This window comes from Macrobrachium nipponense, chromosome 1 (assembly GCF_015104395.2).
Source record: "Macrobrachium nipponense isolate FS-2020 chromosome 1, ASM1510439v2, whole genome shotgun sequence".
NCBI classification, from domain to species: domain Eukaryota; kingdom Metazoa; phylum Arthropoda; class Malacostraca; order Decapoda; family Palaemonidae; genus Macrobrachium; species Macrobrachium nipponense.
Genome location: NC_087200.1, coordinates 56,713,926 through 56,726,028, shown reverse-complemented (window position 1 = coordinate 56,726,028; position 12,103 = coordinate 56,713,926). Strand labels below are relative to the sequence as shown.

Genomic DNA, 12,103 nt, shown 5'->3' with positions numbered 1-12,103 from the left:
ACTTTGACTCACCGAAAAGGTCAAAAAACGCATTATACATAAAATCTTACAGTCGAGTATATTCATCATTTTTATCTTCAATTTAAAACATCCAAGTCTCTAGAACAATATCTCGATTTATGGTGAATATTTGAAAAAAACCCCTCCGCGCGCCGGATTCTCGGGCCGAAAAATCTTCGGAAACGCGTAGGTCACATTCTCCTAAAATATTTGTGCCTTTTCATATTACGCTTTTTTTAGAGGTTTATATATGGAAATGTGCGCAAAAACGTGCAAAATATAACAAAAAATATTGAAGGTTTTGTAGCATTTCTCATTTTGGAAATATTTGCATATAAAGTACGATAAGTACGAAAAAAACTATGATCGGTCAACTTTGACTCAACCGAAATGGTCAAAAAACGCATTTGTAACATAAAAATCTTACAGTCTAGTAATATTCAATCATTTATCTTCAATTTAAAACATATTGCAAGTCTCTAGAACAGTATCTCGATTTATGGTGAATATTTGAAAAAAATATTTTATTCCGTCCGCGTGCGCCGATTCTCGGCCGAAAATCTCTGAAACGCGTTAGGTCACATTCTCCTAATATTTGAGCCTTTTCATATTATTACCGCTTTTTTTTAGAGTTTTATATATGAAAATGTGCGCAAAAACATGACACAATAATAACAAAAAAAATTATTGGAAGGTTGTAGCATTTCTCATTTTTTTTATATTTGCATATAAAACAAAATTTTAAACAAAAATTCGACATTCGGTCAACTTTAACTCATTCGAAATGGTCGAAAACTGCATTTGTAAGCTAAAGCTCTTACAGTATCGTAATATTCAATCATTTTCCTTCATTTTGAAACAAATTGCAAGTCTCTATAACAAAAATATTTCGATTTTACGGTGAATTTTTTTAAAAAAATTATTATTTTTTTACATCCGCACGCTACGAATTCATGCATCATTTTGTGATAATATTTTCTCTGTGTTGCTTTTATCGTTTTACAATGTGTTATATATCAAAATGATCGCAATTTAGTGCACATTACAACGGAAAAAAAAAGAGTAACTTGTTACCTCTAACCGTTTGGCGCACAGCGTGATTTGAATACAATTATATATGAAATTTCGTTTTTGCACTATCATATATCGCATTATTTATATATGATAATGATAATTTTTTTCATTTCTGATGGTTGCATACTAAACTTCAAGCAATGACAAAAAAAGGAGCCAAAAATGAACTCTTAATCTTGAAAACTAAGCGCGCTGTGATTTTTTGAAAAAAATATTTTTTCCGCTTACGCGCTCACTCTCAAACCCCTCCGGCATACGGGAGTCATTTTTTTATTTACCGCTTCGGCGTTTAAGGGTTAATGGCGATCCGGTTTTATGGGGCTTGTCCAGCGCCATAAAATCTCCGATTTATGGTGCCATAATGGGCCAAGTTTCAGTTATTGGTGCTATAAGGTGCCGATAATACAGTTATGGTGCCATAGTATACCTAACAGAGGCACCATTACCTGGGACTCTACTGATTGGTGAAACCTTTCCACAAGAGGTTACCACAGTTGTTGTTGCCATGGGGAGATCTCTCTTGGAACATCTGACAGAGGGGACAGGAGGTCTGGGAATCAGTCTGCTTGAGGCCACAGAGGTGCGACCAAGGTCATCCTGAGATTTTGAGAACTCATTACTCTGTTCAGAACTTGACGGATCGTTCAAATCTGAGGAAGGCGTATACCTCAGGATTGTCCCAAGGATGCTGTAAGGCATCCTCTGCTAGAGCATGAGGATCTGGGACCACTGAACAGTAAACCTCCAGCTTCCTGTTGAAGCGAGTGGTGAAGGGGTCTACTGTAGGCCTTCCTAAAACGTGAAAAAGCTTTCCTGCCACATCCTCATGCAGAGGCCACTCCATGCCCAGGATTTGGTTCTGACGACTTAGCTTGTTGGCCACCGCATTCCTCTTGCCTGGAATGTACCTGGTGGAGAGCTCCACGGAGTTGTTGACTGCCCACAGGTGCAACTCGTCCATCATTGATTGGAGCTGACAAGACACCAGACCCCATTTGTTCACACAGGCGACCACCCTCTACCCTCCCGGAACTCCCTCAGACCTAGGAAAGCTGCTTTTCACTCCAACATGTTAGTGTAAAGCATCTTCTCTTCCCCTCTCCAAATGCCTGAGGCAAGGAGATCTTCCAGATGAGCACTCCAACCATCTTTGGAAGCATCTGAAAACAGAAACAGTGTGGAGGGGGTGAACGCAAAGAGACTCCCACTGTGAGATGCCGCCCATCCAACCACCAACGAAGGTCTTTCCTCACCTCCTCTGATAGAGGAACTCTGCAGAGGGGAATCCTGCCAGAGACCAGAAGTCCTTCAGTCGCCATGCAGAGACCGAAGGTGAAGAAGACTGTGAGGGACCAGCTTCCCCAGAAGGACCTGCCACTGGTGAGCTGGCTGTTTGAACTGTAACAGGAATAAGTGTGCCACCAACCAGAACTTCTCCAACCTCTGGTACAACGGAAAAATCGTTGACGTTGGTGTATCTATATCCATACCCAGATAGAGAGCTCTCTGGCTGGGAACCAGATTGGACTTCTCCAGGTTTACTACTATACCAAACTCCCGACAAAGCTGAAGAAGGCGATCCCTGTCATGAAGAAGTAGTTTCTCCCTGGAGCTTGCCAAGACCAGCCAGTTGTCAAGGTATCTCAACAGGTGAATCCCTTGAGCATGAGCCCATGTGTAGACTAGGGCAAAGACCCTTGTGAACACCTGAGGAACTGTAGTCAATCCGAAGCAAAGGACCTTGAACTGGAAGACTTGCTCTCCCAGACTGAAGCAAAGGAACTTCCTGGACAAAGGGGCAACTTCCAGGGAAGGATTAGTAATGGTACAAAAATTAGGCTGGCAACTACTGCATGTCATATGGGGATTTGTAATGGTAGCAGCCAAAAGCCCCTAGCACTGAATGCCTGGGCACATGCATTGATAAGGCCTTGAAGAACTGGAGGACTCCATGATAACAACAAAGCACACACACAAACACATTGAAACAAAGAAATCACGGGCAAACAAAGCAACCGGCTTGGGAGGAGAGCAAAAGCGACTACTCTCTAAGGCTGCCAAAGAAAAACTTATTGCATCACAAGGTTATATGCCTGGTTAGTGACCAGCTTTCACCTCATATACGCATGAGTTGCCAGATGTCACTGACTCTTTGCTTTACAATCTTTGATTGTTTTTAACCACTTTCCAGCTGGCGTAAGATGATTACATTTCCTGTTGTTAAGACTGAGGACTTGTTCCGCATATGAACAACATAAAAATATAAAAACAAAAAGAGGAGAAAATGCAAATTAAAACCAGCAAATGCAAAGCAATATAGCTTTGACCTGTTGTGTACTTTCTACAAAAATAAATTATATGATTGCTAACTGTATGCCAGACAAGTTGTTATTCAGTTCCAGTTTCATCTTCTTTATGAACAATAACTGGAATCAGTAGGCCCAGTCTGTCTGAACAGAAAAAACTACATATAGTACTTTAAAATCCATGTCAGTGAATGGATAGTTATGTGCAAACTGTGCTCTCTTATGGCTGAATAAGGTGGTTTTGAAAGCAGCCCAGTTACTACCCAGTTTACTCATGGGTACTGCAAAAGTTCCTCACATCAAAGGCTATACGTAATAGTAGCCAACTGAAAGTCACATACAGAAATATCAGTCTATCAATATTATTTTCTGAAGAATATAGTACGCCTAAATCCTGTTAATTTCTCTGTAAAAACCTGTTTAATTTTTTGTTAATAAGAGTAACAAAATTACCATTTATTTTTAAATATTTCTCGTTAAATTAAAACTGAAACCTACCTGCTCTGAAACTAAATGTGCTACATCTCGGAAAAGTTGATTAAGTTGCATTGTAGACTGAAGGATATGGTGTACAGCCCTGTCTCGTTCTTGAACTTGAACTGTGTTGTCAGCTAAAAACATAAGCTGTTCCTGAGTCCAAGCTCTGAAATAAAAGTTAGCAAAGTCAAGCCTTGAAAAGAAAGAAATTTTACATAGGAGAATTCAGTGTGATGTACAGCTGTTAATAGCTTACAAAATTCCAAAGATCTTTCCAATTTCCTGAAGCACTTAACCCTTAAACGCCGACTGGACGTATTTTACGTCGACATTTTTTGTCTCTCGGGTGCCAACTGGACGTATTTTACGTCGACATACAAAAGTTCCGAAAACTCTTGAATCACACGCCTTGGGGGATGCTGGGAGTTCACGGATCAAGGTGTTGTTTTGTTTACAATCATTACGCAGGCGCGCAAGCGCGAATTTCTTTCTTGCCGCACTAAAAAGTATCTGTGACACATCTCGGAAATTATTTTGTCACTTTGACATCATTTTTGTACCATTTTAAATTAGCCGTTACATGGAGTATTATATATGAAAATGTGCGCATTTTTATGTAGAATACAATAAAAAAAATACTCATGATTGTAACTTTTATCAGTTTTGAAATATTTTTATATAAATAATGATGTGCCAAAATTTCAACCTTCGGTCAACTTTGACTCTACTGAAATGGTTGAAAAACACAATTGTAAGCTAAAACTCTTATATTTGAGTAATATTCAATCATTTACCTTAATTTTGCAACTAATTGGAAGTCTAGCACAATATTTCGATTTATGGTGAATTTATGGAAAAACTTTTCCCTTACGTCCGCACGGTAACTCTTCCGAAAGAAATCATACATGCGATTGTGGTAATGTTTGCACCATTTTAAAATTAGCCATTACATAAAGTTTTATATATGGAAATGTGCGCAATTTCATGCACAATACAACTAAAAACAACCCATGGTTGTAGCTTTTATCAATTTTGAAATATTTTCATATAAAAAATGATAAGTGACAAATTTTCAACCTTTGGTCAACTTTGACTCTACCGAAATGGTCTAAAAAAGTAATTGTAAGCTAAAACGCTTATATTTTAGTAATATTCAATCATTTACCTTCATTTTGCAACAAACTGGAAGTCTCTAGCACAATATTTAGATTTATGGTGAATTTATGAAAAAAATAACATTTTCTTTACGTCTGCGCGGTAACTTCCGAAAAAATCATACGTGCAATTGTGGTAATGTTTGCACCATTTTAAATTAGCCGTTACATAAAGTTTTATATATGAAAATGTGTGCAATTTCATGTAGAATACAACAAAAAATAATTGAAGGTTGTAGCTTTTCTCATTTTTGAAATATTTGCATATAAATCACGATAAATAGAAAAAAAACCATTTTCGGTCAACTTTGACTCTACCGAAATGGTCGAAAAACGCAATTGTAAGCTAAAACTCTAGTAATATTCAGTCATTTACCTTCATCTTGAAACAAATTCTAAGTCTCTAGCACAATATTTAGATTTATGCGTACGTCCCATTCTCGGAATATTTGCTCCGTTTCATATTAGGCATTTCATAGAGTTTTATATATAAAAATGTGCGCAATTTCATGTAGAATAAAACGAAAAATATTTGAAGGTTGTAGCTTTTCTAATTTCCGAAATAATTGCATATAAAAAATATAAAAAAAAATTCAACATTTGGTCAACTTTAACTCGTCAGATATGGTCGAAAACTGCAATTGTAAGCTAATACTCTTACAGTATAGTAATATTCAATCATTTGTCTTCATTTTGAAACAAATTGGAAGTCTCTAGGATAATATTTAGATTTATGGTGAATTTTTGAAAAAAATATTTGTTTACGTCCACGTGTTACGAATTATGCATTATTTTGTGATAATATTTTCTCTGTGTTTCTTTTATCGTTTTACAATGTGTTATATACCAAAATTTTGCAATTTAGTGTACATTACAAAAAAAAAGTAACTTGTTACCTTTAACCGTATTTTGCACAGCGCGATTTGAATACAATTATATATGAAATTTTGTTTTTGCGCTATCATATATCGCATTATTTATATATGATAATGATAATTTTTTTCATTTCTGATGGTTGCATACTAAACTTCAGCCAATGACAAAAAAAGGAGCCAAAAATGAACTCTTAATCTTGAAAACTAAGTGCGCTGTGATTTTTTGAATAAAATATTTTTTCCGCTTCCGCACTCAATCCGAAACACCTCCGGCACACGGGAGACAATTTTTATTTTACCGCTTCGGCGTTTAAGGGTTAATTCTTCCAATTCTTCATTTACATTTACCTTATCATTTAATATCTGTGTTTATTTACTAGTTATTAAATGAATAAGGACTATTTTGGTCATGTAGATGTTTTCATTGCCAACTTTTGAGGTTTGTCCACTTCACTAAATATTAGCTACGATTTTGGGTATATTTCATATTTCTACAGGCAGTACAAAGTTAACAATAAGGGTTCCGTTCCTTGCTGAGTGCAAATAACTGAAATTGCAGATAATTATGGTAGTAAATGGTGTACTATACGACATCTTAAGCATTAATAAACCGCTTATTGGCGCAGATAAATCTCTTGTTAGTGCTGATAAACTGCTATTGGTGCAAATAAACTGCTTACCAACACCGATAAATCACTTACCGATGCTGAAAACCAATTACTAACACCAAAAATCACTTACCTTGTGGAATATCTGGTTAATGACATCATTAGCCAAGAGCCGTTAAACCTGAACACCACTGACCGACACTGCCGATAAGCAGGGAATGCCTGTACAGCACTGCCGTTGCTTTGGTCACTACATATTTTTTTCTTTTATTTGTATTCTCTATTCCTTTAGAGTTTGGGTAATCTGGTGGAAGTCAACTGGGCAATGAATGATATGATAGCTAGCTCATTTTCTGAAGTTAGTTCTGCTTATATTCAGCTGACTTTGAGTTTTATGTACTCACCTCAACCTACTTATATGCGAGATGGTTTTTCTAAGTTAAAGGTTGGAGAAGTCCATCTGATTTTCCCTTACTCTCTTTATGCATGGTTTTGCCTTAGTAAAAGAGAATAGTTTTGTTATTCCTGGTTAGGTTTGGACATAGATTGTTTACATTTTTCCATTTTATAACCTGTAATTTACTCCTTGATCATATTTTATATATTTTCCATAAATGACTGCCTGGTATTTTTCTATAATCTTGTGTGAATAACCTTTGTGTCATTTATTTTTTTAATAGTATGTACTTATGTTTTCTTGTATCCATACACTGATGTTCATCCTTTGCTTATCTATATCTAACCATATATCTTGTGATGCAGTATGGTAGCAGAGCATTCTGCTGTTGTATATTTCGTATTTTGGCCTTCTGTAATTGTCTTTTTGTACATTTGCATCTTTGCTTTTTAAACAGTACATTGATTTTGTAAAGATTTTCTTTAAAAAAAAACAGGTCACATCATCAACAGCTGCATAGTGAGTGTTGGAACCAGGTTTGTTCTCTTGATCTCACCTTACCTACTCTCCATTAATGGATGGATATCCAGTTGACCCTGTATTTTAGTAAGTAAAATAGAAAATGTACCAGCAGTGTCGCCCAGTGAAATCTCCATATCTTCCACATCAAAATCTTCAGTTTTGGTCTTCGATGATGTTTCATTCTAGCTACCAGGACCGAGCCCTGTGTCACTTCCACTGTCTGTGGTGCTGCAACTTACCTTCAGCCATGTCTGGCTATCCTTGAATGATGCAGTCTTTGTAACAAGGAAGACTATGTGGACAAGCTTAAACGCCTGTATAAAGGGATTTTGACGAAAGAAAAATCTATTTCTGGGCAAGGGCCCGTGTCGCCCAGTGAAATATCCTTTTAGTTCATATTTCTACGGTAAATATTGCTAACATTACCAGAGAAAAAACCAAAATGGGATGTCAGAGTATTCTGACTCGCTCACCCTATAAAAAGAGGGTGTCGGTATGGTTTCTGGGGTGAGTGAAACCACTACCACGGGCTTCTTGTCATTTAGATCCCTCCTTCACAAAATCCTACTGCTAGAGAGAGCTGATACACAGCCCGCGTCAGCAACTACTACTACTAACGCTCCCATGCCAACACGAGCGCCTCTAGCGGCCATCCTTGAATGTTAGAAGACCAAGCTTGGGCTGAAGGGTGGGAAAAAAAAAAAAGGGGGGGGGGGGATTTCACTGGGTGACACGGGCCCTTGCCCAGAAATAGATTTTTCCTTCGTCAAAATCCCTTTTCTGGGCTCAGCCCATGTCGCTTCGTGAAATAGTACCAGAGAAATGGCCACAAGCTTGGAAAAAGCTAAATAGTACAAGGTAATAATAAATAACGAAATATATAAGATGAGTATAATCTAAAGTAATTATTACAGAAGTTATCGAATATACACTTAAAAGGGATTTTGAAGAAGGAAAAATCTATTTCTGGGCAATGGCCCGTGTTGCCCAGTGAAATATCCCTTCAGTTCATATTTCTAAGGTAAATAATACTAACATTACCAAAGAAAAATAAAAGAGGGGGATGTCAGAGTATCCTGACTCGCTCACCCTAAATAAAAAGAGGGTGTCGGTATGGTACTTGGGCGAGTGAGACCACTACCACGGACCTCTTGTCTTTTAGATCTCTCCTCCACCAAAATCCCCCTGCCAGAGAGAGCTGGTACACAGCCCGCGCCAGCAACTACTACTACTCACCCACCCACGCTAACACCAGCGCCTCTGGTGGCCATCCTTGACGTTAGAAGAACAAGCTTGGGCACAGGGGTGGGAGAGAAATTAGGGGGGGATTTCACTGGGCGACACGGGCCATTGCCCAGAAATAGATTTTTCCTTCGTCAAAATCCCTTTTCTGGGCCAAGCCCGTGTCACTTTGTGAAATAGTACCAGAGAATTAACACAAGCTTGGGAAAAGGTATAATAAGAGGTAAGAAGAAAACACAAAATTATAAAATATGAGTATAATCTAGTTTAAATATTTACAAAGTTATCATATAAAGCTTAATTAATGCATAGTAACATATGTTAGCCTTAAAATACTTAATAGTACTTAATATTATACTTATGCTAACTTATGATAGGACTTAGTACTATACTTATTCTAACTTATGATAACTTAAAACTAGAAAATATCAATATATACAAAAGTGAGTCACCCTAGCATAAAAATAAGGGTGAACATCACAATATAGCCTTATTCGGCAACTAAGTATAGGTGTGAGTGACCCTAGCATAAAATAAGGGACACATCACTATATAGCCTTTTTAGGCAGCTAAGGCTCAAATAGGGTTGAGCCTGGTGGTAGGTTAAAGGAAATTTGTTAGCGAGGCAGGTAGAAAGGAGATCTGGATCTATGACTAAAGCTACTTAGACAGTGTCAGGAGAACTGTGTTTCCCGCTGCCACTGCCGGAAATTTAAGAGATTCCAAGGATTTTAGGTAGTGACGTTTGAAAACTGTTGGCGACTTCCAGCCTGTGTATTTCTTTAAATCATCAAAATTCATATGTTGGAAATAATTATGTCATGGACCTTAGGGAATGAATCAGGATTGGCTTGTTTGATAAAATAGAGGATCTGTTGTCTGATTCCTTTTAAGGAAATGGTGCTACCTTTTTCCCTTATAAATAGGGGACCTGAGGACCTAGAAGATGTCCTGGACAAATAGGCTCGTAAGGTCGTCACTGGACATAGAGAAGTGTCTTGAGGAAGAGGGAGGATCTTCCAAGGGGCCCATCTCATTAAGGGGTCCTCGTTTTCAGCCAAAAAACTACGATCTGGGGATAGTAGAACTTCTCCTGAGGGGAGAAATTCAACATGGCCAGTCTCTCTGGAGAGAGCCGACAGTTCAGATATCCTGGCTCCTGAGGCCAGACTCAGTAAGAATAATGTTTTCCTTAAGAGCGTAATATAGTTACATGAATCGTTGTCAGAATCTGAAGCCAGTTTGAGAACGTCATTCAAGAACCATGAAATTGAACTAGGTCTTTCTGATGGTCTGAACCTAGCACAAGCTTTAGGGATAGACGAAAAGTAAGAGTCTGTTAAGTCTATCTTAAAGCCAAACTGGAAGATTTTCTTTAAAGCGGACTTATTGGTCGTAATAGTACTAGCTGCTAGACCTTTTTCAAATAAGGATCTGAAAAAGGATATAGCCAAATTAATAGTCACGGTTCGAGAATCCGTTTCCTTCAGGAAATTTGCCAGTTTTTTAACTCCTGCGTCATACTGACGCAATGTTGATTCTCTTTTATCCGATTCTAAGAAAAGGATATTCTGAGGATCAATATTTGCATCTCTTTTAGCCGCGAACTTCATGAAGTCCATAAAGTTAGGGTTTTGAGAATTCCTGAGGAAGGGAACATAGTCCTCATTTGTACTGATTGAGACAGCTTGGGATTGGGAATCCGTTGAGGCCGGAGACCCAATTCCAGAAGGAGAGGGTACCAATTGCTCTTGGCCCAGTCCGGGGCTACTAGAACAACTTGTCTTTTGAAAGTCCTGAGCTTGTTCAGGACTTTCAATAGAAGATTCACTGGAGGAAAGGTGTATATCTTCTTCCACTAATTCCAATCTATGGACATGGCATCTGTGGCATAAGCCAGAGGGTCCAGGTTGGGGGCCACATAGCAAGGGAGCATTTTTTTTTCTCACCAACATTATTACTGTTATTACCAATATTATGATTACTATCTTTTAAGCAACCTCGGCTATTTTGTGAATAAGTGCCGATTATTCATTTTTTTCAACCTCGCTATTTTGTGAATAAGTGCCGATTATTCATTTTTTTATCATATTGTCTCATGTATCTAGATTGTGCATGTTACCTCTGTATTTTGTATATTCCATGTATATATGGCCCTGAGCTGAAAATAAATGTATTTTATTTTTACTTGCTGAGAATCGGCAGGATTTAACAATTTTAAAGGAGCTCTTAATCAATGCTCAATAGTTACGGTAAATGACGTCAGCAACCAGCTGTTTCTCAATTCGGTTGTTTATGCCAATATATGCTTACAATAACTGGTTCGCTGAGAATTCAAAGAACCGGATTTTGTAGTGGAGGATGGAGGTACAGTGGTACCTCGACATAGGAAACTAATCCGTTCCGAGGCGGCCTTCGTAACATGAGCTTTTCGTATCTTGAACCGCATTTTACATGTAAAATACCTAATCCGTTCCAAGCCCTACAAAAACACCCTGGTAAATTTTATAATAAAGCTAAATTGACCAATAAACAATGAAATACTACAACAATTTGGACCATTCAATACCTAACTTAATACATACTACTACTATGTACCTGTAAATAAAGTGCATTAGTGTACATTGTATACAAGAAATACTGTACGTACATACGTACGTATGTAGTAAAATGTGGAACCTTACCTTTCGAGTGAGGCTATCTCCGAAAGTGGCGACAGAGGAGGAGGACAAACGGCAGAAAATTTGTTACGTAGTACGTAAACTTAACTTAACGAAACACATTAAAAATGTCAGTAAACATAAATTGAACTTTATGAAACACATTAACCCTTAAACGCCGAAGCGGTATTTTAAAAATTGTCTCCCATATGCTGGCGGCGTTCGCGAGTGAGTGCCGAAGCGGAAAAAATGTTTTTTTTTCAAAAAATCACAGCACGCTTACTTTTCAAGATTAAGAGTTCATTTTTGGCTCCTTTTTTTGCTATTGCCTGAAGTTTAGTATACAACCATCAGAAATGAAAAAAATATCATTGTCATATATAAATATTGGGATATATGACAGTGCAAAAAAAATTTCATATAATTGTATACAAATCGCACTGTGATCAAAACAGTTAAAGCTAATGAGTTGATTTTTTTTCATTGTATTGTACACTAAATTGTGATCATTTTGGTATATAACACATTGTAAAACAATCAAGGCAACACAGAGAAAATATTATCACAAAATGATGCATGAATTCGTAACACGTGTACGTAAAAAAAAAGCAGTTTTCAAAAATTCACCATAAATCGAAATATTGTGCTAGAGACTTCCAATTTGTTGCAAAATGAAGGTAATTGATTGAATATTACTAGACTGTAAGAGTTGTAGCCTACAATTGCAGTTTTCGACCATTTTGGTCGAGTTAAAGTTAACAGAAGGATGAATTTTTTCTAATCATTAT

The 12,103-nt window shown here is 37.4% G+C and overlaps 1 protein-coding gene across 1 annotated transcript in view; it reads right to left on the bottom strand.

Moving 5' to 3' along the window:
* LOC135219319 (syntaxin-16-like) overlaps window positions 1-12,103 on the bottom strand; it is a 131,677-nt gene that overhangs the window by 10,238 nt on the left and 109,336 nt on the right. Inside the window, exon 5 of the mRNA XM_064255986.1 lies at window positions 3,879-4,023. Within this exon, the coding sequence (XP_064112056.1) occupies window positions 3,879-4,023 (145 nt within the window). The remainder of the gene's footprint in view (window positions 1-3,878; window positions 4,024-12,103) is intronic.